The sequence below is a fragment of the Peromyscus californicus genome, unplaced genomic scaffold, assembly GCF_007827085.1.
Source record: "Peromyscus californicus insignis strain IS unplaced genomic scaffold, ASM782708v3 Scaffold_2__1_contigs__length_46816999, whole genome shotgun sequence".
NCBI classification, from domain to species: domain Eukaryota; kingdom Metazoa; phylum Chordata; class Mammalia; order Rodentia; family Cricetidae; genus Peromyscus; species Peromyscus californicus.
In genome coordinates this window covers 46,231,626-46,256,169 of record NW_026294540.1, presented here as the reverse complement: position 1 = coordinate 46,256,169, position 24,544 = coordinate 46,231,626, and the positions used below count along the sequence as shown (strand labels likewise).

The 24,544-nt window shown below is 51.1% G+C and overlaps 3 protein-coding genes across 4 annotated transcripts; 2 read left to right on the top strand and 1 right to left on the bottom strand.

The window, feature by feature from the left end:
* Positions 1–17,063, top strand: Timm44 (translocase of inner mitochondrial membrane 44). 2 transcript variants are annotated; one of them, XM_052754690.1, is made up of 13 exons: positions 1–134; positions 1,691–1,786; positions 5,603–5,773; positions 7,518–7,598; positions 8,021–8,170; positions 8,258–8,397; positions 8,692–8,777; positions 9,385–9,477; positions 9,567–9,691; positions 10,954–11,004; positions 14,001–14,090; positions 16,133–16,243; positions 16,542–17,063. In XM_052754690.1, the coding sequence occupies exons 1-13, from the start codon at positions 90–92 to the stop codon at positions 16,659–16,661; spliced, it is 1,359 nt and encodes a 452-aa protein (XP_052610650.1). In that variant the 5' UTR covers positions 1–89; the 3' UTR covers positions 16,662–17,063. The 2 variants fall into 2 exon arrangements, with proteins under 2 accessions (XP_052610650.1, XP_052610651.1); XM_052754691.1 differs by lacking the exon at positions 5,603–5,773.
* Positions 17,064–17,628: 565 nt separating this feature from the next.
* Ctxn1 (cortexin 1) lies at positions 17,629–19,181 on the top strand. The gene is made up of 2 exons (XM_052754707.1): positions 17,629–17,780; positions 18,183–19,181. Exon 2 carries the CDS (start codon positions 18,203–18,205, stop codon positions 18,449–18,451), a length of 249 nt encoding a protein of 82 aa, XP_052610667.1. The 5' UTR covers positions 17,629–17,780; positions 18,183–18,202; the 3' UTR covers positions 18,452–19,181.
* A 1,468-nt stretch (positions 19,182–20,649) lies between these two features.
* On the bottom strand, positions 20,650–23,860 carry Snapc2 (small nuclear RNA activating complex polypeptide 2). Its single transcript, XM_052754692.1, has 5 exons — positions 23,632–23,860; positions 22,458–22,568; positions 22,238–22,306; positions 21,470–21,842; positions 20,650–21,381 (listed from the first exon to the last, which is right to left on the bottom strand). The coding sequence occupies exons 1-5, from the start codon at positions 23,812–23,814 to the stop codon at positions 21,056–21,058; spliced, it is 1,062 nt and encodes a 353-aa protein (XP_052610652.1). The 5' UTR covers positions 23,815–23,860; the 3' UTR covers positions 20,650–21,055.
* Between the last annotated feature and the right edge of the window lie 684 nt (positions 23,861–24,544).

The window sequence follows — 24,544 nt, the reverse complement described above, 5'->3', positions numbered from 1 at the left end:
GATTTTCCCAGGCTGGTGCTTCTTTAGGCCGTCGCAGCTGATGACGCAATCGAGGCGCGACGCAGGAAGGTCACACGGGCTCTTCCAACATGGCGGCGGCAGCTCTGCGGGGCGGCTGGTGCCGCTGTCCGCGGGTGAGCAGACGCGTGGGGCTAGTAGGGCAGAATTTAGGGGTTTAGACACTCAGCTTTCGAGACCTCCTTCTCTTCAGTCCCTGATCTCTCTTGGCTTTCCCTGTGGGTTCCACGGCTGGGTTGGGGTTGGGTCATTGGGTCAGCCGATGCTTGGGCAGGGAGCAGGGAACGAGGCCTGAGGGCGGGAACCGATTTCCGACCCCTTCCCCGGCAACAAGCGGCAATGCGCTGACCTGCCCGGGAACTTGTCACCTCTTACTCTTCGGTGGATCTCATCCCACGTGCACGAAGAGTCCCTGGTGGTTGGGGAGGTGGTTCCCCGTGAAGAAAACATAGCCAGATGAAAGTTGTTTTCTTTAAAGTGTGTCAGTCACTGTTCGCGTTTGAATGTCCAATTCTCTGCGGAGAGTGTTTCCAAACGCTCAGCGTGTAATTCATGCCCTGGATAAGACTCTTGGCTTAGGTCAATGGCCTTTCATACACACTTACAATTTAGTTTTTTATACTGCTGTTGCTTGGCTCTGTTTCATTAGGGTAAGAAATCTGAAACTCAGAAAGGTTAAGCAACCTGCTCATAGCCCCATAGCTAGTCTAAAGCCCAAATCAGTATGATTCTATCGCTGACTGTTAAGAGGAAGGAAAATGTAAAACAAGTTATTTACACTCCCAAGAGCTCTACCTTCAGTAACTATAGGCATACTGGCACTTGTACACGTTTGGACCTTGAGAGCTTATTTGGAGGACCTACCTGGAGAGCACAGCAACGAGTATATGCTTGAGCAAAGAAAGGTCATCTGCTTTGACTAAGTGTGCAGTTTCAGGAAGAACACACATGGAGCTGTAAGTGAGGAAGGGGGGAAAAAGAGACTAGCTAGCACATCATATGAATGAACCCTGACAGATAGTGGGGTGACAAATGATAGAGCCCGATCTCCTTCACTTCTGCACCTGTATAAGTTTGAGGTGTTAGATCACACAGCTAGGAAGAAATGGAGAAGAGGAATCCATAAAATGAAAAGTGGTTCTGGTAGGTCATTTAGTTTTAGTGCACCCATGCTGGACTCAGCTGCACACAGCTACAAGTTCATCCTTTGGTAGAAGAAAGGGACTTTCTCATGATGTTACCTCGTTCTTTGCCCAGGTGGACTCTGCATTTAGAACCTTTGACCAGGACCTTACAAGTTTATTCCATAGTTTTCCCTGGGCCAAGAACTTATTGGTTTGTCTCTGAAAGTTCATGTCTGTAAGTTTTCGGAGATCAGCAAAAGTGAAGTGGGCTTAACTAAAGATTGTTGTACGCTACATTTATACTACTCTCGTTGTTTCCTGGTACCTATCTATCTATGTTCTCCCAAGTTTCAGAGGTGGGAATAGGTCCTGGAGGTGCAGATGCAACATATTCTCTTTCTGCCTAATTCCAATGGCTTCTCAGATTTTACAAAGGTTGCATATTAGCTAAAAGCAGGCATGAAGTCAAGGTCAGCAAATGACTCACAGGTGACCTTCAGAGTCACCCATTTTTCTGAATGAATCTTTCTCTTTTCTTAACCAATTAGAGGTGCCTAGGCAGCGGAGTACAATTTCTCTCCAGCCACAATCTACCCCATGGTTCAAGCTACCAGATAAGCCGGCCACGAGGAGAGCTGACACTGGTGAGTGACCCAGGATGCCAACAAGCAGACTGAACAGAGGTCTGGAAAAAGAAAATCATGCCAACACAGTCACTTCAGGAAGAGTTCTGTGTTCTGGGCCTTCAGAGGTACAAAGAGCAGTAGACCTTGTTTCTACGTGTCCTCGGATATGCTTGGTCAGCCTCCTATTTTATTTTTCCAGCAACAAGGCACTCTTACTTCATAGAGTAATACATCCAGTTAGCTCTGATGGCTAGAAAAAGCATCGTGTATCGACTTACCTTCTCCCTCTCTGTCTATTGGTTCCTTACCAAGCTTGGTTATTTTAAGTATTGGAAAAGAGTCACTCCATCATTCCTTGGGTCTCATTGTGTCCTGGTCACTACTTCTCTTAGTGTGTCATGACTGAGTGAGGCAGGTAGCCTCAAATATGCATGCTGGCAAGAGCCTCTCCTCAGCTTCTTCCGGATCCTGTCCTGCAGCTATTCTAGGTGTGGAACAGGTCCCAGTAACTACTTCCCCACTACTGTTCTCCCTTGGGGTTGACAAGAGCCAGGAAGGCAGGCGGCCTTTGACCCTGGGGCAAGCCTAACATGCATCAACCACACATGGCCACTCCTGTTGACTTTTTCTTCATTGTTCCTTAAACTGTTTCGTTTTAAAGATAGGAGTCATGTAGCTCAGGCTATCTTCTGTGTAACTGAGAATCGCCTTGAACTCCTTGATCCTCTTGCTTCCCTCTCCTAAGTGCTGCAGTTACAGGTCTGCACCACAGTGGCCTTGTTTTGTATCTTACTTTTGACAGACTTTATCTTTTAGAACAGTTTCAGCTTTACAGAAAAATGAAACAGGCTGGGAGTGTGGCTCAGTTGCTAGAATGCTTTCCTAACATGAACAGAGCCCTAGGTTCTGTCCCCAGCACAGCACACACTAGACATAGAGGTGCACAGTTGTCATCCCAGCACTCTGGAGGTAGAAGGACCAGGAGTTCATGGTCATCCTTAGCTACTTAGCAAGTTAGAGGCCAGTCTAGGCTACATGAGATCCTGTAAATAATAAATAGATTAGACCAGGCTTCATGGTACATGCTTTTAATCCTAGCACTCAGGAGGCAGAGGCAGTCAGATCTCTGTAAGTTACTCCACATAGAGAGTTCCAGCCTAGCCAGTGCTACATATGAGACTATCTCAACAACCCCCTACCCCCACAACAAACAAGCAAAATTGACTCATAAAATTTAACAAAAAGTACAGAGGGTTCTCCCTAGCCACTTTCTCCCCTTTCCTGCTCACAGGTCCTTGTTAGTCATGTTTCCCATTGTGGGTGACATTGTTACAATCGATGAACCAGAGTGAATATATTGTTAAAATCTGAAATCTGGTTACATCAGGTTCATTTCTGTGTTATGCATTTCTGTGAGGTTATAACAAGTAGATAAGGATTTGTCTCTCATTATAGAGAGAATCCAGAACAGTTTCACTAACCAGGCATGGTGGTGTACATCTGTAATCCCTAGCCCTTGAGAGGTGGAGCCAAGAACATCAGAAGTTCAGCTACATAACAAGTTCAAGACCAGCTCCCAGACCCTATCTCAGAACAAGCCCTCTGCATAAACAGTAAGAACAGGGGCTCGTGAGATGACTCAGTGGGTAAAAGCCTCAGGACTTGATTGAGTTCGGTCCCTGTAACCCCCTTACAAGTTTTCCTCTAATTTCCTCCACGCAGAAGCCTTGGTCTTTGTCATCAAACAGCGTCACTGTCCCAAATGATGCTCTGGGCTGTACTTGTTCGTTCTTCGATCCCTTAGACCCTTTGACAACCATTAGTATTTGTACTGTCTCCATAGTTTTGCCCTTTTCAGAATGTCATTCTGTTGACTCACAAGGTTTGTGGCCTCTTCATACAGCTATATATCAGGTGGTTAGTTGTACTTAACAATATTACCTCCAACCAGGGAATGCACTTACAGCCCAGGAAATACAGAAGAAACCATATTCACTGGCTCACTTAGACTAATGCTTAGCCAGGACTCCCTCCCTGCCCAGGGAATGGCACCATCCACTGTGGGCTGAGCCATCCTACCTTAATTATCAATCAAGGCACCCCCCTCCCCCAACAGGCCAATCTGATCCAGACAACCCCTTAGTTGAGATTCCTTTTTCTGGTTACAGTGACAAGTAACTGGTAGCATCTGACACAGTGTCGGTAGTTGCTACACTGTAATTTTAGGGACTAATTAAAGGAAAACAAATTTCTATGTGTTCAGGGTTTTTTGTTGTTTTGTTTTGTTTTTTTGTTTGGAGACAAGGTCTTACTATGTAGCCTTGGGTAGCCTGGAACTGGAACTTGTGATTTAGACCAAGCTGGCCTCAAACTCAAAGATCCAAGCCTGCTTTAACCTCAAAATCTTCCTACATCAGCCTCTGTTGTTGTGTTAAATTTATTTATTTATTTTTTTTACATTTGAAGAATAGTATGTGCCGTGGCATGTGTGTAGAGGTCAGAGGACAACTTAGGGGAATCTGTTCACACCTTCCACTGTGTAGGTCTCAGGAATAGAACTTAGGCATCAGTCTTTTTTTTTTTAAGATTTATTTATTTATTATGTATATAGAAGAGGGTGCCAGATCTCATTACAGATGATTGTGAGCCACCACGTGGGTCCTGGGAATTGAACTCAGGACCTCTGGAAGAGCAGTCGGTGCTCTTAACTTCTGAGCCATCTTTCCAGCCCTGCATCAGTCTTTGGAGTGCTAGGATTACAGGATGTGCAACTACACCTGGTGGCTCGGAAGCTTTGTTTGTTTTTAACTATACAATTGTATAAGCCCATTTTTGTGCAAGTGTGTAACTGATTTTTAGCATGGTCTTCCCCCCAATATCCTTCCTTTTCTTTCTTTTTTTTTTTTTTTAATTACGTATACAGTGTTCTGTCTGCATGTATGCCTGCAGGCCAGAAGAGGGCACCAGATCTCATCATGGATGGTTGTGAACCACCATGTAGTTGCTGGGAATTGAACTCAGGACCTCTGGAAGAGCAGCCAGTGCTCTTAACCGCTGAGCCATCTCCCCAGCCCATCCTTCCTTTTCTTGAGCCTCCCACTAGTCCCTTTTGTTCCTCAGCTTTGATTGTACTTCTGTATCATCTGTATACATACAACTTGATGTATCTATAAAATCTCACACCCACAACTGAGCAAGTGCACAAGTATTTGTCTGAGTGTAACTTAAATTCACTTAATATGATTATCTCCAATTTTCCAAAAGACCACATAACTTTATTTATTTATTTATTTATTTTTGGTTTTTTGAGACAGCGTTTCTCTGTGTAACTCTGGGTGTCCTGAAACTTACTTTGTAGACCAGGCTGGCCTTGAACTCAGAGATCCGCCTTCCTCTGCCTCCCAATGCTGAGATTAAAGGCATGCACCACCACACCCAACCATGACTTTATTCTTTATGTCTGGAAAAAAAAACAAAACCAAACTAAAAAAATCTCCATCTTCCTTGTGCATTTCCCTATTGTTGGACACCCAGTTTGGTTCCATATCTTACCTACTGTGACTAGTGTGGTAATGAACATTGGTATATGAGTGTTTATTTTTGACTTGTTGATAACATCAATAGATATGAACCTGTGGACATGTAGGGCTTACTGTGGCTTTTCATGGGTATTTCTGTAACTCAAATTTTGTTTAATGAAAGGAACATCTATTCACTGCTAAATACCGCTGTTACAGAAGGGAGGAAATCGGGCACCCAGTGGTAACAGATGTTACCGTGTGTGCCTTTCCAGCTTCTAAACTTTCCCTCTTTTCAATTTTACATTCTTTCTAGACCAAATCCTATTCTTCTGGGAACAGAAAAGGTTTTTTGTCAGGCTTGGTAGATAACATCAAGCAAGAATTAGCCAAAAACAAAGAGATGAAAGAAAGTATAAAAAAGTTCCGAGATGAGGCAAAGAAGTTAGAAGAGTCAGATGCCCTCCAGGAAGCCAGAAGAAAATACGTGAGTACCTCAGTCCTGTCTTTATTCCCTGGACCAGGACTGCTGGGGAAGGTGGCGATGTCACAACACTGATTCAAAGGTGCCAGGACAGGAACAGGCTGCCTAGGCTACCTGGCCTTGCAGAGTGGCACAGTGTGGCACTGTGATTAGCCAGTGCAGGAATGGTCATAGAGTTTGCCAAGCCTGTGTGTTAGCATGTTAAGAGATACTGGATCATATGTGGCACTGTAGATAGATAGCACAGCGTGGTCATAAAAGTTATCACTTTGGGGAGATATCCAGTACATGCCAGATTGACTTGTGCATCTTGTGACTCATGACAGCTTGGAGCTATAATGCTAATAAGAAGTGGGTCATAGCCGGGCGGTGGTGGCGCACGCCTTTAATCCCAGCACTCGGGAGGCAGAGCCAGGCGGATCTCTGTGAGTTCGAGGCCAGCCTGGTCTCCAAAGCGAGTTCCAGGAAAGGCGCAAAGCTACACAGAGAAACCCTGTCTCGAAAAACCAAAAAAAAAAAAAAAAAAAAAAAAAAAAAAGAAGTGGGTCATAGTGCTGGTGTGATCTACTGTTTGCTGCTATCTCTTCTTTTGTGTGTATGGTATGTGTTCATGTTGTATGTGTGCATGTGCACATTTATCCATGTGAAGGCCAGAGGACAGCGGCAGGTTGATTGGTAACTACCTTATCTTTTGAGATAGGGTCTTTCACTAAACCTGTAGCTCATTGATTTGGCTAGGCTAGCTGGCCAACATTGAGCATTAGGGATCCACCTGTCTCCGATGCCTGACACCATTCCTCCCCTCTCCAACACGGGACAAATGAGCACATGCCTGCCTCAGCTTTTTGATTTTTACATATGTTCTGGAGATGAAAGGTTTTCATGCTGTTTAGCAGGCACTGTATGCACTGAGCCACCTCTTAGCCTGGTTACTCCCTGATGTCTCTCTTTTTTTTTTTTTTTAAGATTTATTTATTTATTATGTATATAGTATTCTGTCTGCATATATACCTGCAGGCCAGAAGAGGGCACCAGATCTCATTACAGATGGTTGTGAGCCACCATGTGGTTGCTGGGATTGAACTCAGGACCTCTGGAAGAACAGTCAGTGCTCTTAACTGCTGAGCCATCTCTCCAGCCCCCCGATGTCTCTTGAACAGCCATCAAACTCTGGCCACTGGGCCTGGTCTTAGCATTTTTGTATCATGCAAGTGCTCTGTGGGGAGGCACAGTGCCCCTGTCTACCAATGAACAGCTGAGCCTCAGAGTGCCATGCCCATGGCCTGGGTCCCTCTGCATTCTGTTCTGTTGATCCCCACCAGTCCCCAGCAAGGCCTTTTCCTTCTGTGTATTCCCAAGCTATTTATTTGGATGACACTCCTGTGTGGCTTCAGCCTGGTGGAAGGTGGCCTTGTCCCATCAGTAAAGGGTGAGTTATCTGGGAACAGAGCAGTCCAGGGACCCAAGATTGAGCTATAGAAGTCAAATGGCATTTCTGAGTAGTGGTTGGCAGGAACATCTCTTTCCAGTCAGAGAAAGACCCAGGGCTTGGGGATTCCGTGCTCTGGAGGTGGCTGCCAGGTGGGTTGAGGCTGCTGTGCAATAAGAGCCCCTCGGGATGGGTGTGCATGGGGTTGGAGCCCTTCACAGAGTTTCAGCAGCCAGGAAAATGATCCTGGAGACCTTTGGTTGGATGATTAAGTTCACTGTTGGATCCAAATAAAAAGAGGCAATTCTTTGACCCTAGAAAACCATCGAGTCAGAAACTGTGCGTACGAGTGAAGCAATAAAGAAGAAGCTTGGGGAGTTGACAGGGACAGTGAAGGAGGTAAGGCCCAAGGCTGACCTGACAACTGGGGATAAGGGAGGGGCTTCAAGAGTTTAGGGCCCTGAATCCCACTGGCACTCACAAGATGTAAGTGTTTAAGTTAGCCTGGGACGAGAATAGAAGGTAAAGTGGGGATTTCTGTTCTTCAGGCTGAAAATAGAAGGGAGGGCACTCCAACCCAGGTGAGGGTCGGGGGAGGGGGTGTACAGGCCCCTCCTAGAGCGGCAGCATTCTGTACTGGCTTAGGCAGCCTCTTCTCACTTTGGCTAATTGTTTCCTTGGAATTCCTTGGCTAGGAAGTCCCATTCCATCCCTACTCATTCCAGGGAGAATCCTGACCTGCAGGGGTGAAATGCAGTATTACTCTCGAGACTGTGTTACAGACCTGTGCGACATCTTCCCCTCTGTCTCTGTCTCAGTAGAGTCTTGACGAGGTCAGTAAGAGTGACCTTGGCCGGAAGATCAAGGAGGGGGTAGAAGAAGCTGCCAGGACAGCCAAGCAGTCGGCAGAGTCAGTGTCCAAGGGTGGGGAGAAGCTGGGCAAGACGGCAGCCTTCAAAGCCATCTCGCAGGTGAGTGAGCCTGGCCCAGGCCAGGCATGGGCAGGGACCCCCTAGGCTGGTGGCCCTCAGTGACCATGGGCCTGCTCTCCCCTGCAGGGTGTAGAGTCCGTGAAGAAAGAGATTGATGAGAGCGTACTAGGACAGACGGGGCCCTACCGCCGGCCTGAGCGGCTCCGGAAAAGGACGGAGTTTGCTGGAGCAAAGTTCAAAGAAAGCAAAGTGTTCGAGGCTAATGAGTAGGTCCCAGACAGGTCCCTCAGTGGTCCTGTTTCCAGGGTCCTCTGGGAGGTGCCTGTCCAAGTCTGTTTCTCCTCTCGGGGTTCCTGACTCCCTCCAGAGAACTGGGGAATGGGAGAGGGGCGGGGCAGGAGGAGGAAGGAATGGTGGAGCTGAAGCTCCTGGGTGTGAAGCCATCCTCTGCCGCCCTTCCTTCCTCTACTGCCCGTCCTCTGCTGCCCTTCCAGTGGTCACAGGACCTTGCAGGGCCCGGGGCTCTGCAGTTCACTCTAGCCACCTGCCTTCTCCCCCAGGGAAGCGTTAGGGGTTGTGCTACACAAGGACTCCAAGTGGTACCAGCAGTGGAAGGACTTCAAAGACAACAATGTGGTGTTCAACCGTGAGTGCGGCCAGCCTGCTGGGGACTGGGCAGTACCGGGGTAGCAGATACTAGCCAGGCTCTACACAGAGCTCCGCTTTACAGAAGGAGAGATGGGTGGGATCACCTAAGGATGCACACCTCCTTAGGGCCCCCAGCCCATCTAGCTGTACATTCTGCCACTAAGACACTAGGTGATCACCCCTCAGAGAAGAGTGGGTGTCAGGAGCCCTGGGATTGACAGAGGTGGTGGGACTGGTCTTCACTTTTCAGCCAGGCACAAGATTTCTCCAGCAGCTGAGCAGGAGAGCCACTGGCTACATACCTTGGTTCCTTCCCCTGTGAGGACTACTAGAGGCCTGTGTTTCCTCTGTAGTGGAGGCAGCAGCCAGCAGGGGTGGCATCCCAAATTTTGCACAGCTCCTTTGGGGCTGTAGCTGAGTTTCTGCATTTTTGCAGGTAGGTGGATAGCTAATCCACATGCTAAGATGAGGAAGGTTGAGGCCCATAGTTGGCTTGCCTAGATCTGACCCATGTCAAGAAGGGGAGTCTTGCAGGGAGTTCCCAGAAACTGGAGTCAGGGCACATTACCAGGAAGGGCCTCCTAAGTCCTGTGCATCCTCCGTAGGCTTCTTTGAGATGAAGATGAAGTATGATGAGAGTGACAATGTTCTTATCCGGGCATCCCGGGCCTTAACCGACAAAGTCACTGACGTGCTGGGTGAGTGTGGCTTCAGGACCATCCTGTCTGCCGTGGCTGCAGCCAGGGGTGGAAGGTAGGCCCTAACCCGAGGGCTCATCTCCCTGCAGGTGGCCTTTTCTCCAAGACAGAAATGTCAGAGGTGCTCACGGAGATCCTGAGAGTGGACCCAACCTTTGACAAGGACCGCTTTCTTCGACAGTGTGAGAGTGACATCATCCCCAACATCCTAGAGGTGCGAGCCATGCTGCAGCTGTGGTGGGGCCCTGGCCCGCTGGACACTTCTCCCCATTTCGGGTGGTACCCTAGGACTGAGTCTAGATTACCTCAGGGGAACCGAGTTGCTCAGGCTGTTTTCTTAACAGATGCTTTGCTCCTAGGCTGCTTACCTGACTGCTGCTGCACCCTAGGTTATGTCTCTTAACTTTCCCCACCTACAGAGGTCTGCGCCCTACCTATGACAGGGCTCTCAAAAGCGGACACTAGCCCTCAATCTGTGCTCTGTACTGGCTCCAGTGATGGTCACTGTGGGGCAGAATAGCTCCAGGATGGGTTTCTCTCTGTCTTCGTGGTCTGACAGTCATGTCTCTTGTCCCTGAAGCTCTGCACTGTGCCTTCTGATACAGTTTTCCTGGAGCCATCTGGGGACAGCTCAAGGGCCCTGGCTTTTTGGGCATCAGGAAGAAGCAGACAGCCACTGCATTTGTGTTCAAACCCGGGGTGCCCTGGCCAGACCAGAGCTGAGGTCTGGAGCCACTATCTCTGACAGTCCTGACATTCATACTCAATTGCTCTTGCCTCTTTGGTTTGTAAGCCAGGAGATCATGCCTTGTTCAAGTCACAATGCATTGGCTGTCTGTCTTTACCTCTCGGAAGCACCCAGAATATGGCAGGATCTGGGGCAGCCCTACAGGAAAGCCCACCAACCCCAGGCCTTACTCTTCCCACTCACCTCCAGGTGCTTCATCCTGTCCTCTCTGCAACTTCTCAGCTCCTTTTCACTCTGGGCAGAACTGGGAGGAGGTGGGAAGGGAGCGAGCGAGCACCAAGAACAGCGTGCCCCAGCTGATTGTTGCTTTCTCTCTGGGCACCTCCCTCCCCTCCTCAGCAGAACCAGCCCTGGTTTCTGTGGCTATGTTGTCTGCTCCCCTCTGCAGCCTGCCTCATTTCTAGCTGCCCAGAGCCTGGTCCTCAGGGAGGTAGAGTTGGAAGACAGCTCCTCCACTGTGAAAGCTCCCTTGCTCTCCCTGCATTTCCTCATCCTGCACCCAGAAGACCAGAGCTGTGAACATTAATGCAGGGACTTGCCCCCTCCCATCCGGGACATCCACAGCTGCCTGCCACCTGACCCAGCCTCCCTCTCTTCCCCAGGCCTAAGCGAATGGACAGGAGTCCAGGGGTCTCCAGGAAAGGCTGCTGCCAGAGACTGTTCCCAAGCATTCTGCTGCAAAAGCCCACTCACCTTCTCATGCTTGTTTTTCCCTTTTCCCTATTTAGGCCATGATTTCTGGGGAGCTTGACATTCTCAAAGACTGGTGCTACGAAGCTGTGAGTACTGCTTTTCTCATTTTAGCCAAATGGTAAAGCAAATAAAAAAAAAAAAAAAAAAAAGTCAGAAGGGCTGGGGATGCCTCAGGCCAGACATTTTCCTAGCATGTATGTTGTCTTGGGTTCCATCCCCAGCACTGCAAAGACAAATAAGTAGTGTAGACGTCTGCTTGGGTGGCTCTGACCTATGGGAGAGAGGGTCTCGTGTCTGATATACTTGGTTCCCACAGAGCCCAACAGCCCATCCATCTCTCCTTTCTTCTGTGTGTGATGCACAGGTACCCACAGGTCAGGCACTGAGTCTTCAGCTGGAAGTTAGAAATGTCAGAAATGATCCCTTCTCTGTTTGGTGCCTAATGCAAAGCCTGATCCACAGCTGCCAGTCTCCTGGCTCCCCTTTCTCTACCTGAACCTTCTGACCCCTCATCATAAACTAATTTTAGTTATAGTCTGTTTTTTATGTGGTTGGTGCTGAGGCGTCATGAGTACATGAAGCAAGGTTCTACTATTGAACTGTATCTTCAGCTTTGTGAATTGATAGGGGGGTGTCATGTGGCATATGTATCTGTGTATGGTGTGTGGGTGTGTATGCATGTTTATGTGGTATGTGTGTGTGCATGTGCGTGCACACACACGCAGGCACATGCATCTGGAGGCTTAAAGATTGATGAAGGTTGATGACAATCATTCACCATCTTGTGTGGATGCAGAGTCTTCCCTGAGTGCAGAGCTTGCTGTTTCAGCTGGCCTGGCTAGGCAGCTTGTCCAGGGGTTCCCTGTTTCCGCCTCTTGGGCTCTGGACTTAGAAAGCCTCCACCCCGTCCATGTGTTATGTGGGTTCTGGGATCCAGACTCCACTCCTCAGGCTTGCACAGAAAGTGCGTTACCAGCGGAGCCATCTCCCCAGCACCCATAAACTAGTTTTGATTAAAGAGAATTGCAAAAATGATTTATGCCATGGATTGATGTGAGATTTCCAGTGTGGCCTGTTGTCTCTTTTCTGTCCTGGTTCAAGTGGCTATGACCAGGACCCCATGTAAGATGGCCTGGAATGTGCAGGGGGCCTCAAGTTCAGAAAGAGGATAGAAGAGGTCACTTGAATGTTTGAAGTTCCCCTGGCTCTCCTGAGCCCCACATGGTGCCCCTCGTGGTGATTGTGGGAGTTAACTGTGAATACTGAAGTATAATGTGTCCCAGCATGTCCTCCCTCTAATAAGATAATGTAACACAGATCAAAACAGAAGTATGGTTAGACTTCCCGCCCGAGGACGGACACCATGTCCTGATGATGCCCCAGCTGCTTCCCGGAGTCAGGGCTCAGAATCCCAGGGTCACTGTCAGAGCAGGCTGTGGGGAGGCCAGCATCTTTCCCAGGAGCACATGCCGTCTGCTCACTCCTGGCAGCCTCCCTGTCCCCATGGAACTCCTGTTTTCGTCTGGTCTGGTCAGGCCACCTCACCTCACCCTGCTGGCTTCTGGCTGTCTCTCCAGGCAGGGTTGTGGGGTTTTTGTTTTGTTTTGTTTCCTCCAGCTTCTTTGTGTAAAGCAATCTAGGGCCCTTTTTTTGGCTCATCCAATTCTGCACCCAGCTCACAAACAGCTTAGGAAAAGCAGAGATTTGTCAGGTTTTCTTTTGAAATACTCCCCTGCACTGTGACTAAGCCAGCGGGCATTTATGAGAGGAGCTGGAGTCAGTCCGAGTCCTCCTCCCCCTCCTTGTCTCCCTCCTCCTTTGGAACCACAAAGTTGTGGCTGATCCTCTACCCAAGAATGGCCTAGTACCCCCTAGAACACAGCTGAAATTCTAGTTGCTTCCAATGAGGTGTTTTTAAAATGTTGTCTTAAAGAAGTCCATGGTTCTGCAGGGGTGTAGCTCTGTTTTTATAGTGCTGGCCTAACATGCCGGAAGCCCTGGGTTTGACACTCCATACTGCATATACTGGGTGATGGAGACATATGCTTACCATCCCACTACTGGGATGTTCAGAGTCATCTTTTGCTACATAGAATTCAAGGCTATCTTGGGCTATATGAAACTCATCTCTATAGCAACAAACAGCAGAACCCCACCAGCTGGGGTTGGCACTGTTTTTTTTTGTGTGTGTGTGTGTGTGTGTGTGTGTGTGTGTGTGTGATGTACATGTGTGCTTGTGCCATGATGCATTTGTAGAGGTCATAGAACAATCTCAAGCGTTGATCCTCATCTTCCATCTTGTGTGGGACAGGGTCTCTTGTTCACCACTGTGTGTATACCAGGCTAGCTGTCCCAAGAGCTTCCAGAGACTTCTCCTGTCCCCACCTCCTATCTCACTGCAGGAATGCTGGGATTACAGACAAGTGCTGCTGTGCCCAGCTTTACTTGGGTTACAGAGATTTGAACTCACACTTGTGTAGCAAGCGCTTAGTCTACTGAGCCACTTGCCCAGCCCAGCACTGCCGCTTGTCCCCCTGCCCCCTTTAAGCCAGTGCCTACAAAGCCTTTTTCTACCCTTGTTGCCTCTAAGCTCAGTGAAACTGCTCTCTAGCATGTGGCCAAATGTCCCTGAGGCTCTTGGGGCAGTGGAGAGTGGCGCCTCGGATGTTCTATGAGAGAGGCCACCCAAGCAGAAAGTTCCAGAGCAGCCCACAGATTGGGACCAATCCTAGAAAAGACATCTGATTCCAGGCCAGGATTCTAGGGGAGGTGAATCTGGGAGCAGTAGAGATCAGCCAAGAGTCCACCCGCTTACCCTGGGAGTGTCCTTTGGATGATGCTGTGGAATTACCTACTACACTGATTGATACTGCTCCCACTTTGGAATATGGCTCTTTCCATAATGAGAAGCAAGTGTTCAGTTCTGGCCAGCGAAGAGTGGCATCTTTCTGGGCTTGGACTTCTTTGTTCTCTTGGCTTCTGCCCCTCCAACTTGTGGGGCCTGTGAACATGGCACCACCTTTGGGTGTGTTCCAGCCTCCATCAGGGACTGACCACATGGGCCTGTTGCCTCTCATTGCAGACCTACAGCCAGCTGGCCCACCCTATCCAGCAAGCCAAAGCTCTGGGCTTCCAGTTCCACTCCCGAATCCTGGACATCAGCAACGTGGACGTAAGTTACCCAAGGAAAGGGGTGGTCAGCATGAAGCCCCAGCTGACATAACCAATTAAATGAGGCCAAGCCTACTGGTTCCCACTACTCAAGGCAGGAAGCTCTTGAGTTCAAGGCCTGCTTGGGTTACAGAGTGAGTTCCAGGCTAATCTGGGTAATAATGACACTATTTCAAAAGAAAAAGTAAAAAGAGGCCTAGGATATAGCTCAGTGGTAAGAGTTCTGGCCTAGCATATGTAAGACCCTGGGGTTGAATTCCTAGTACAACAACAAACAAAAATGTATGGCCTGCCTCATGAAGCTTTTCATGTTTCTGTGGTTGGAGTACAAGTGATCCCCAGCTAAATGATGTGTCTTAAATTAGTTGATGTTTGGTTGGTTTGCAGGGGGTGGACTGAGGAGGCTAGGGACCGAGTCAAGGGCCTTGCCTATAGTAGGAAGTGCTCTGTCAATGAGCTATACTTTGGCCCTTTCTCTGTCTCTGTCTGTCTCTGTCTCTCTCTCAAGACAGGGTAGCACTCTGTAGCACTAGCTGGCTTGGAACTTATTATATAGACCAGGCTGACCTCAAACTCACACTCATTGCTTCTGCCTCCTAAGTGCTTGGATTAAAGGCCTGGGCCACCATGCTAGAGATTTTGTTTGTTTGTTTTCTTTTGTTTTTAACTTCTTGATGGTGCAAAAGTGATTATTGCATAGTAGTGAATTTGGTTGAAACCATATTTCAAATTTTACTCAAAATTCTGTCAGGTCTGAGAAGATGGCTCCATGGGTAAGAGCACTTGCTGTAAAAGCAAGAGATGTTGAGTTTAAAAAGCCAGGCTTGGCTATTCATGCTTATAACCCCAAACATTTATGTGGAAACAAGCAGGTCCTGGGAGATTGCTGGCCAGCCAGCCTGGCCGAGATGTTGAATGTAAGGTTCAGTAAGAGACCCCATCTCAAAAACAAGGTGGAAAGCAGTAGAGGAAGATCCTGTTACCCTCCTCTGGTCTTTATTTGTGTGCACATATTAGCACACATACTATTCACATACAAATGACAAATAAAAAGGAAAATTCCATGCAGTGAGCCAGACATGGTGGCACACACCATAATTCCAGCACTCTGGAAGTTGAGGCAGGAGGATCCCAAAAGTTCAAGGACAATCTGGGTTAAATAATTAAACCGTATTTAAAAAAAAAAAAAAAAAGAATCCCATATAACAGCTTTATTATAAAATAGGTTTGTTGGTTGGATGTGATAGTTCTAGCATTTGAAGGCCGAGGCAGTGGAATTCAGGGCCATTTAGTGAGTTCGAGACCAGCCTGTGTTACTTGAGTCATGTCAAAATCTAAATGGGCTTTGTATTAGATAATTTTGTTCATGTAAAGTCCAACTTACTTGCTAGGGTGCATATTACATCTGGTATTTTAGTGAGTTTTTGATATTTTCTGTTTGCGGGGGGGCGTGGGGGGGGCGGGGATTGTAGACAGGGTTTCTCTGTGCAGCTCTGGCTGTCCTGGAACTCACTCTGTAGACCAGGCTGGCCTTGAACTCACAGAGATCTGCCTACCTCTTCCTCTCCAGTGCTGGGATTAAAGGCGTGCACCACCATCAAGCCTAGTCAATGATATTTTCAAGTGGGTTTATCAGGATGCTCCTCATCCTACATCCAGGAGCACCTGTGCTGTTGGCCCCCTGGTGAGCGTTGCCAAGGCCTCGGTGCCCTTGAGCCCCACTGCAGTGGCGTTTCTGCCTCTGTAGCATGGCCTAACGGGCAGTTGAGCTTCAGTCACAGACTTCTTCCCTGGTGACAGCTGCAGGCAAAGCAGAGCCAACTTCTTGCCCTCCCTCACCCCCAGTCCAGGAACAGGGAAGTCCCACAGTGAAGGCCTGGTGTTGTCTGTGAGAAGGAACCCAAAGTGGCGGAGGGGTACCATGCTTTTATCAGGGCAAGGTGTCAGGCCTCTTTCCTACAGGGTGCAGCTTTGGGGCTTTTCATCTCCAGGGTAGTGGGAGGGTATGCTATTCTGAGGCCCGTGCTTCTATATTGCCTGCAGCTGGCCATGGGCAAGATGATGGAGCAGGGCCCTGTGCTGATCGTCACCTTTCAGGCTCAGTTGGTGATGGTGATCAAGAACCCCAAAGACGAGGTGGTTGAGGGTGACCCGGTGAGTGGGGATTGAGGGAATGGAGGTTTGGGACAGCTTCTCACACAGAAAGCCCTACGCATACCTGCCCAGCATAGACTCCGGCTTGGAGCCAGGAGGGTTCTGGAATTGAAGAGAAACAACTAGGAGTTGGGACCTTTTTGAAGTTAGAGGATCCACCATCTTGTCTGAGCAGTGACCAGAGCCAACAGCCCCAGGCACCCCTCCCTGGCCCCTCCCAAAGTCTTCCTTGCCTCCCTCAGAAGCCTCCCCTGTACACCCACCAAGCCTGGCCCCTCACTCTGCCGGGTCTCCACAGGACAAGGTGCTACGCATGATGTACGTGTGGGCACTCTGCAGAGATCAGGAAGAGCTCAACCCTTATGCTGCCTGGCGCCTCCTGGACATCTCAGCTTCCAGCACAGAACAGATACTCTGAGGGCAGCGATGGAGTCTAGGCAGCTGAGGAGCTAGACCATCGTGGGACAGAGTCTCCCTGAGGCAGCTTGGCACAAGACTATGTATAGCCCCTGCGGCAAGTTCTTCAGGGCAGCTGTGAAACCAGCTGGACAACAAACGGGATGGAGGTGCCTCGCAGGGTTGGGATGTTCCCCAGAATGCTACAGGGGGGGGGCTGGTAGTGTCAAGAGGCCCCAGCCCAGGAACTCCTGTGGGCGGTGGGGTAAGGCCTGGCCTGCTGTTCTAAGTAGTCCACTGGCATTGCCTGCCAGGCCACTCACTTTAGGTCCTTATTTTTTTTTTCTTTTTAATCAATGCTCTTACTTCCTGTACATAAGCCTAAGATCTGGACATAATAAAACACCAAAGCGCAGAAGAGCCATTTGAACAGTCTGAAGTGTACGTCTCTGCTGGGAAGGCTGGGACCGAGGGCTTGTCATAGAGAGACCTTCAAGGTCAGGGGAGGATTGTAGCCAGATAGGGTGCCGCCTTCTCAGTCCAGGACCCTGCCCTCTTCTGGGGAGAATAACCACCCTAGCTATCTGGGGTCTCTGTTGAATTGGGGGTTCCCTGAGACTGAGCAGCTTAAACACTAATAGCCGGTGCCTGGGGGCATCAGGATCCTCCTAAAACAGGGATTGGGATGAGGGGTCAGCCAGGAAGAATAGAGATACAGACACAAAGGTCAGAGTGAGGCTTCCGTGGTGGGAGTTAGCAACTACCCACGCCCTGGTGAGGTTCTAGGTGCTCTGGGAGTTGGAGCTGGGGCTGTCTCTGCAGGGACTAGTGGTGGGTAGGTCCAGTCTCCCGGTAGGCAGGCCGGGGCGGGGTCACAAGCCCAGGCACTGCTCCCAGCACAGCTTCCACCCTCGCGGCCCCGCCCCCGTCGCCATGGGAACAGCCGCGGCGGCCCGGCTGGCGCGCGTCTCCTTCCTCCTTCGGTCTCCACCGCTCCAGGGGCGGGTGGGGTGGGCTGAGCCGGGGCCGCCACAGCCTCCGCCACTACCGCCGCCACCCCAGGAAGACCAGAGCAGAGCGGCGCACGAGTCCCGGGAGAGAGAGGGGCTGCGGGGCGGCCGGTCCCCGTCTAGGACCAAGGGTGAGGGGGGCGCGCTGTGGCTGGGGAGGCGGCGACGGGTGGGGGAGGGGGTCTTGGGCCGCGGAGAACAAAGGGAGCGGGATGGGGACCAGTTTAAACCGTGCAGCTCGGGTCCCTGGCCCAGCGCGTTCGCACCTGTTGTGCGCGGGCTGGGCGGATCTGAGTAGCCCTGTCCTGGCTCTCAGGGACCCCACCTGCGAGCACTGCTAGAGTTGGGTACCCTCGTGGCTGTGGCGGCGGAGCACACAGGCTGGGCATGGGCGTAGCCCAGAGACGGCAGCACGGACAGGGACGATGTTGAGGATACTGCAAAGGGGCGACTCCAGAAGGGGTGGATGGAGGTGCGGGGAGGGCGTAGCCTCATCCCGGCGGACCCCGGGGTGGGCACCCCTCTCTCCGCAGGGCGCGCGGCGATGTGAGCTATGAGTGCGGCGTGGACACTGTCACCGGAGCCGCTGCCGCCATCGACGGGGCCCCCGGTGGGCGCGGGCCTGGACGTCGAGCAACGCACGGTGTTCGCCTTCGTGCTCTGCCTGCTCGTGGTGTTGGTCCTGTTGATGGTGCGCTGTGTGCGCATACTGCTAGACCCCTATAGCCGCATGCCCGCCTCGTCCTGGACCGACCACAAGGAGGCGCTCGAACGAGGGCAGTTCGACTACGCGTTGGTGTGAGGGGGCACGGGGTCCCGGGCCGGTCCTCCGATCCCGAGAGGGCCGGCCCGGTGGAGGAATGCCACAAGCCTGGACTGCACTCAGTATTGTACCCCAGATGCCCTAGCCCGAAGTTGAAGGCGCTCGGAGAAATCCAGTCCTTACCCCCTTAGCCGCCCATCTCCCTTCCTGGCCGGGCCAGAACCCCACCTGGTGCCTTTATCTGCCCTGTCCCCGTCTCCCTGCCCACTCATCCTCACTGCTGTTCCCTGAACTCTGTTTCCCTAGTGGGCGAATCATCCCGCACCAACTTCAACCCTCCCCAGCTACCAGGCATGAGTGTTACATCCTTTCCTGGGAGTGCGGACTCCTCTATCCCCGTCTTCTTTCCCCTACTGTGATCATCACCAATTTCAAGGCGCTTCTTGAGTTCTGGCCCTGGCAGGCAGGCTCTCTTCAGTTCACTGTGGACGCTGCCTACCTACAATGCATGGTACAGCCTGCCCCAGAGACAGACCCGAAACCCCACCACGGCTGCTGCTGTGTAGAGAATGTCTGCACTCTATGCAGGAGGAGTACACGCAGGCCTATCCCCTTCCCAGCCCCAGCCCCAGCCCCAGCCCAGGTTAGAGTGCCTTTCCTCTTCTCCATGTCCCCACAGCCTTCCCTTGCCTTTTCACTCCTCCCTGCTTCTGAACGATGGAGATGATAATAAAAGCTAATATTGAGCGCTTACTGCATGCCAAGCAGAGTGCTGAGTTAGCCAGTCCTGTTCTTAGCCCGTTTGCTTCTGGGAATTTGTGAGAAAGCCAAGCCCCTGTTAGGATCCCCATTCTCCAGGCCAGGGGACTGAAGTCCAAGCTGCTAGAACGACTTGCCACAGGCCGTTGATCTGAAATTAGAAGCCAGATCTGCTGTTTTAACTGCTGCCTAGTCCTGCAAATACCCAATTTCATACACAACCTTTCAGTAGCTTTGGAGTGGGGGGGAGGCTAACAGTCATCTCCATCCCCCTAGCTCATGGCATAGTTGAGACACCCCCACACATACACTCTTTCCCCCTTGACCCAGGGAGTCACTGAGGACTATGGGGAGCTAGGATGGGGTACCTCCAGCTATCCTGGAGGTTGTTTTCCAAAAACCAAACTGCTGAGCCCGATCCCTCCTGTCCCCACCATCCAGTGTGCCTCAGAACCTGTGGGTTTGGCTTTGTGGGCCTGTGACCATGGAGTGGGCTGGCTAGGCTCCATAGTCTGCCTGGGAGATGTGTTGTGAGCCTGAGGGAGCCGTGTGCAATGTGTGTGGGGAGAATCGAGCCTTTCTATAAAAGGAAAGCCAGGCGAAGGCACAGCTCAGGGAACAGAAATTTTACTCACTCTCAGACAACTCGTTAGGCTTGGGGGAGGGTGCTATCATGGCAGGGTACCTAGTTCCCCAAAAAGAGCCTAGCTCCTCAGGCATGTCCTGTACTTCATACTCACAAGGCAGTTGGAGCTTATGGTGGGAAGCCCAACAGCAAAAGGCAAGTGTGGGGTCTTGGGGTTCAACTACGACTCCACCACTGCCCCAGCTCTAACCCACACCATCCTAAACCCCCTCCAGTTCTGCCTCCCTCCTCCCTTCATTTCCAAGGGTGGTTGAGGCTCCAAGGCCACTTGAAGGGGCTTTCCCGTCTTCCTCCACCTCTCTGCTCGTCCCCCCAGAGGAATCCACCTCTTACCTCCCTGGAACCAGGGCTTTGTTCCATCTGGCTGCCACACTGCCAGCTTCAAACATCTGTAGATCTATCACTGCTTTGCTCTGAAACTTTGTCCCTACTGTCCCACATGAGACCAGCCAGCCCAGCTTTCCTTTTGACAAAGAGCCACCTCCACAGAGTCACCAAGGAGCTCTTTATGGCCACACTAAGGTCACTCTAGATGACAGCTTTTTAAAATTGTATGTTTGTATGCATGATGTGGATGGATATACGTGCTATAGCATGTGCGTTCAGACAACTTTCAGAAATTGTTTTCTTCACCTTTATATGAGGAATTAATCAAGGAATTAATTGATTGCCAGGCTGCACACCAAGCATTTCACCCTTGGAGCTATCTCACTACCCCAGGCACCAGCGTTTGCTGGGACAGCACCCTCTCCCCTGGCGTCTTGCTCCAGCTCCCAGACTGTGTCATTTCAGAACCCCTACTCCTATTTTTGTCATGAGGAACGGAGCACAGTTAGCTGCTTCAATTACTTTATTGAAAGTTACAGGACACCCCAGAAAAGAGTGGAGAGAACTGTACAGTGGTCAGTTGAGCTAGGAGAATCTAAATGCAAGCGCAGATTCAGGAGGGCATATGCTTGAAACAGATGATGCTGTTATGGTACTCACAGCAGAGAACAAGGCACAACTGGGCTAGGGAAGCCAGCCCTGTCTGTGTGTCCAGGAATTCTGCCTATGTGCAGAGTTCTATATCTCCATTCATTACAACTATACTTCCCTTTCTGAGGCAGCATCTGAAGACTTAGCCTGTGGCTGGACACCATGTCAGGGACTTCCACAATCATCCTCCTGGTCACCCAGTAAGTGGTGTTGGACTGAAGTTCCAGGCAGAAGTCAGCATATCTGGTCTTCTGTATTCCTCACCTCGCAGGGGTGGGCACCTGGCCCAATAGCTCCAGGGGTACCAGGAATGGGTTCAATGGGCAGATCCCAACTTCTTGCCAGGCCGGCCTCTGTTCTATGGGCTCAGAAGCTTGAGGACTGGCTTGGCCAGGCTCCTCGGGCCCCTTGCAGCCAGTCCCTCCATCTTCATTCCCAGGCCTGGGGCTCTTCCCACTAGGGAGGGAGGTCTGGGGGGCCATCAGTTGAGCATATGTTTTGTTCATATGTTCCACCAGGGCTGTGCAAGGCAGGTGGGACAGTTCCTCTGGAAGTGACATGAGCAGGTCAAGGACCACAGCTGACTCTGACAGAAGGAAAGGGAAGAATGAGAGGACAAGGTTTGACTCTGCACCCCAACTCCCACAACCCCTCTCCTCCCCAGCTCCTCTTACCAGCTGCTGAGAGCTCAGGGCCATGGCCATTTCTAGAGGAGAAGGACAGATACTTGTAGATCTTCTCAAAGTCCACAACGAAGTCTTTCTCTGTGGAGGGGCCAGCCAGGGATTTGGTTGGGGCATCAGACACAGTAACCACAGAGGCAAGGCCAGAGGTCTCAGGGTTGTGATCAGAAGCCTCAGGGACAGGCACAGAGGCCTCGGGAGTGGAGTCAGCAGTCACAGGGCCAGGCCCAGAAGCTTCAAGGACAGGATTCTTCTGCTCTCCTTGGGTACTCAAGAACAGCAGTGGCTTTCCACGGGCCTTTGTGGGCTTTGCTGGCCTGGAGTGCAGGAGGCTGATGGGTTCTGCAGCAGCAATGGTGAGCACCTGACAGAGAGGAAGGGGGCGTCTTTCATTTTCCATTGCCCCGCTGGGCCTAGAATAAGACCTCCACCTCCACCCACTCACCAAATCCTCCTTGCCATTCTGAAGGTGACCCACACAATAGATGCCCTTAGACACCATGGCTCAAGTGTCGATGCTCCACTGGAGTCACTGGTTTGGCACAGGAAAGGGCCAGGATCCAGAGCTACATTTTTCTTTTCTTTTTGGGTAGGGGCAGGAGAGGCCTGGAACTCACTGGCAAGTCTCTTCTCCTTCAAATTTGGAGATTATATACAACACCGTTGCCTGACTAAAACCAGGGGCTTTCTACCACTGGGCCATACCCACTCATGTCCTGTAATAAATACCCTTGACGTGCCAAGGGTCAGTGGCTGTACCTGGGAGAAAGCTGTAGTCAGGGCTTCCTCCAGTGGGCCTGTTAGTTTCTCAGCAAGATCCATCCATACCTGGGTGAAGCCAGTAGGTCCATGGTTAGTCTAGGGCACAGACCTCAGGAGTCTCCCAAGTTTTGTCCTTCCTTGGATTCCTCTGACCAGGTTATCCTTCCTCCTTCAGGAGCCAGCCTAGGGCAGCCCTCACCTTACCCTCCTGCCTCACCTCTATAGGGGCTGGGAGCTGTGCTTCTTGACGCCTTGGACCTCCTGGGTGCACCTTCCCAATGGCCTCACGAACCACTCGACCTTTGAGCTGCTGGATAAATCGGCAGATCTGGGAAGGAGGACAAGCCTTCTATGAGCTCAGAAATACAGACAAGACCAAAGTCTACTGCCTTGCTTGTTTAAGGGACTGCTACTGCTCCCTATCCCGGTGCCCAGTGTTGCACATTCCCGAAACTGCCGGGACTCAAGCCAAGGACCCAGTGTGTGACCAGCTCCCTAATGAAAATGTAAATGCCAAGCCTGTTCTTGCTCCTTCCAGGGGCTATAGCTTGCTCTTATAATGAGAACTAACCTATTCACTTCCACCCCACCCTATCTTCCTGGATCTCACTTCATACTAACTTTGGCTCTGTCCAACTCCATCTTTTTTGTTTGGTTGATTTATATAGCACTGGCAATTCTCTCTAAAGAGTGCTGGCTGTCCTGGAACTATGTAGACTGGGCTAGCCTTGAACTCAGATGTCTACCAGTGCTGGGATCCTGAGTACTGGGATTAAGGGCATAGATGCCTCCACTACCAACTCCACCCAGCCTCACTTCCATTCACCTCCACTCTGCTCAATCAGCCCTTTGATTTCTCCGGCCCACACTCCTCTCCACAGTCTTACCCATAGACTCACTCCATCCCACTGCTCTCGCCCCACTCCCAAGTGTACCCACTCACATACTACCTCCTCTTCATGCTCCACTTTTTTTTTTTTTTTTTTTTTCAAGACAGGGTTTCTCTGAGTAGCTTTGGCTGTCCTGGAACTAGCTCTGTAGACCAGGCTCGAACTCGGAGATGCGCGTGCCTCCGCCTCCGGAGTGCCGGGATTAAAGGCGTGCACCGCCACCACCGCCCAGCAGCTCCTTTAGGTCTCACTTACAATCTAGTAGCGTGCCATCTCGCCCCGCCCCTAAGCTCCCCCCGTCCCAGCCTCACCAAGGCCTCACCCTAAACTTCATTGTCGCCCCGCCCGAAACAGGCCCCTTAGGTACACCTTGGTCGGCTCCAAAGCTCCAACATAACCCCGCCCTAAGCTCCACCTTGGTCCACGCCACAGCGCTCCACCCACTCCGCCCGCTCCGGCTCGGCAAGGCCCGCAGCCCCGAGCCCCCAGCCCGGACGCCACCTCGGCTTCACTGCGGCCCTGCAGCTCCGCGGCCAGCTCCGCGGCGTCTGGCTCCGGCTGTCCCCGCCGAGCCTGAAGAAGTCTCAGTAGATTCCGCATCTCGCGGGGGCTCCAAGCCGTGGGGCCGGTAGCCTCACCCACGTAGCGGGCCGGGACCTTCCGCCGTCGCTGCGGCGGCTTCATGCCGGAGCTCTTACGGTCTCTTCCCTGGCGGGCGGGACTACGGAGGCTCTGAAGGTCTGAAAAAGCACTACGCGGACGACTTAGCAGATGGGGGCGTGGCTCTGGAGGAGTTGCTGAGACTGAGGCGGGCGGAGGATCCCCGAGTTTTATCTGCGTTTTATGTCACTCATGAGCTGGAGCCAAAACTTTAGACCCTATATTCCTGAGCCAACTCATGAAACCCGTACCGTGTGCTTTCCTTTTCGCAGAGAAGGGGGCAGCTGCCCTAAAAATCCTGGGCTTGTCATTTGTGAGACAGGGTCTCTCTATGTAGACCTGGTGGCCTGGATCTCGATATGTAGACCAGGCTGGCCTCAAACTCACGGAGATCCTCCCGAATGGTGGATTTGAAGGCATACGCCTCTACACCTGGCTCACTTGCTGTTCTTGTAGATGACACGATGCCCTCTTCTGATCTCCCCAAGCACCAGGCATGCTATGGTGTACATACATACATGCAGGCAAAACACTCACATAAATCTAAACAAACAAATAAACCCTGGCTTGCCAGAAGTGGTGGCTACTAGTCCCAGCATTTCGGGGACTGAGACAGAAAGACCATGAGTTCAAGGTTAGCCTGGGCTACATAGTGAAAGCCTAGCTTGAGAGAAAAACAGGTCTGGATTATGGGGGTAGACAGCCCTGGGGAGTTTGGCGAAGGTGGTTTAGTATTGCTGAGCCTCGGTTTCCT

Coding starts and splice junctions, on each gene's coding strand:
- Timm44 (XM_052754690.1), top strand. CDS start 90: ATGGCGGCGGCAGCTCTGCGGGGCGGCTGGTGCCGCTGTCCGCGG. Junction 1,787..5,602: donor CACGAGGAGAGCTGACACTG/GTGAGTGACCCA, acceptor CATTCTTTCTAG/ACCAAATCCTATTCTTCTGG. Junction 8,171..8,257: donor CCTTCAAAGCCATCTCGCAG/GTGAGTGAGCCT, acceptor TCTCCCCTGCAG/GGTGTAGAGTCCGTGAAGAA.
- Ctxn1 (XM_052754707.1), top strand. CDS start 18,203: ATGAGTGCGGCGTGGACACTGTCACCGGAGCCGCTGCCGCCATCGACG.
- Snapc2 (XM_052754692.1), bottom strand. CDS start 23,814: ATGAAGCCGCCGCAGCGACGGCGGAAGGTCCCGGCCCGCTACGTGGGT. Junction 22,569..23,631: donor AGGGCCGCAGTGAAGCCGAG/GTGGCGTCCGGG, acceptor CCTCCTTCCCAG/ATCTGCCGATTTATCCAGCA. Junction 22,307..22,457: donor AGCTCCCAGCCCCTATAGAG/GTGAGGCAGGAG, acceptor GGCTTCACCCAG/GTATGGATGGATCTTGCTGA.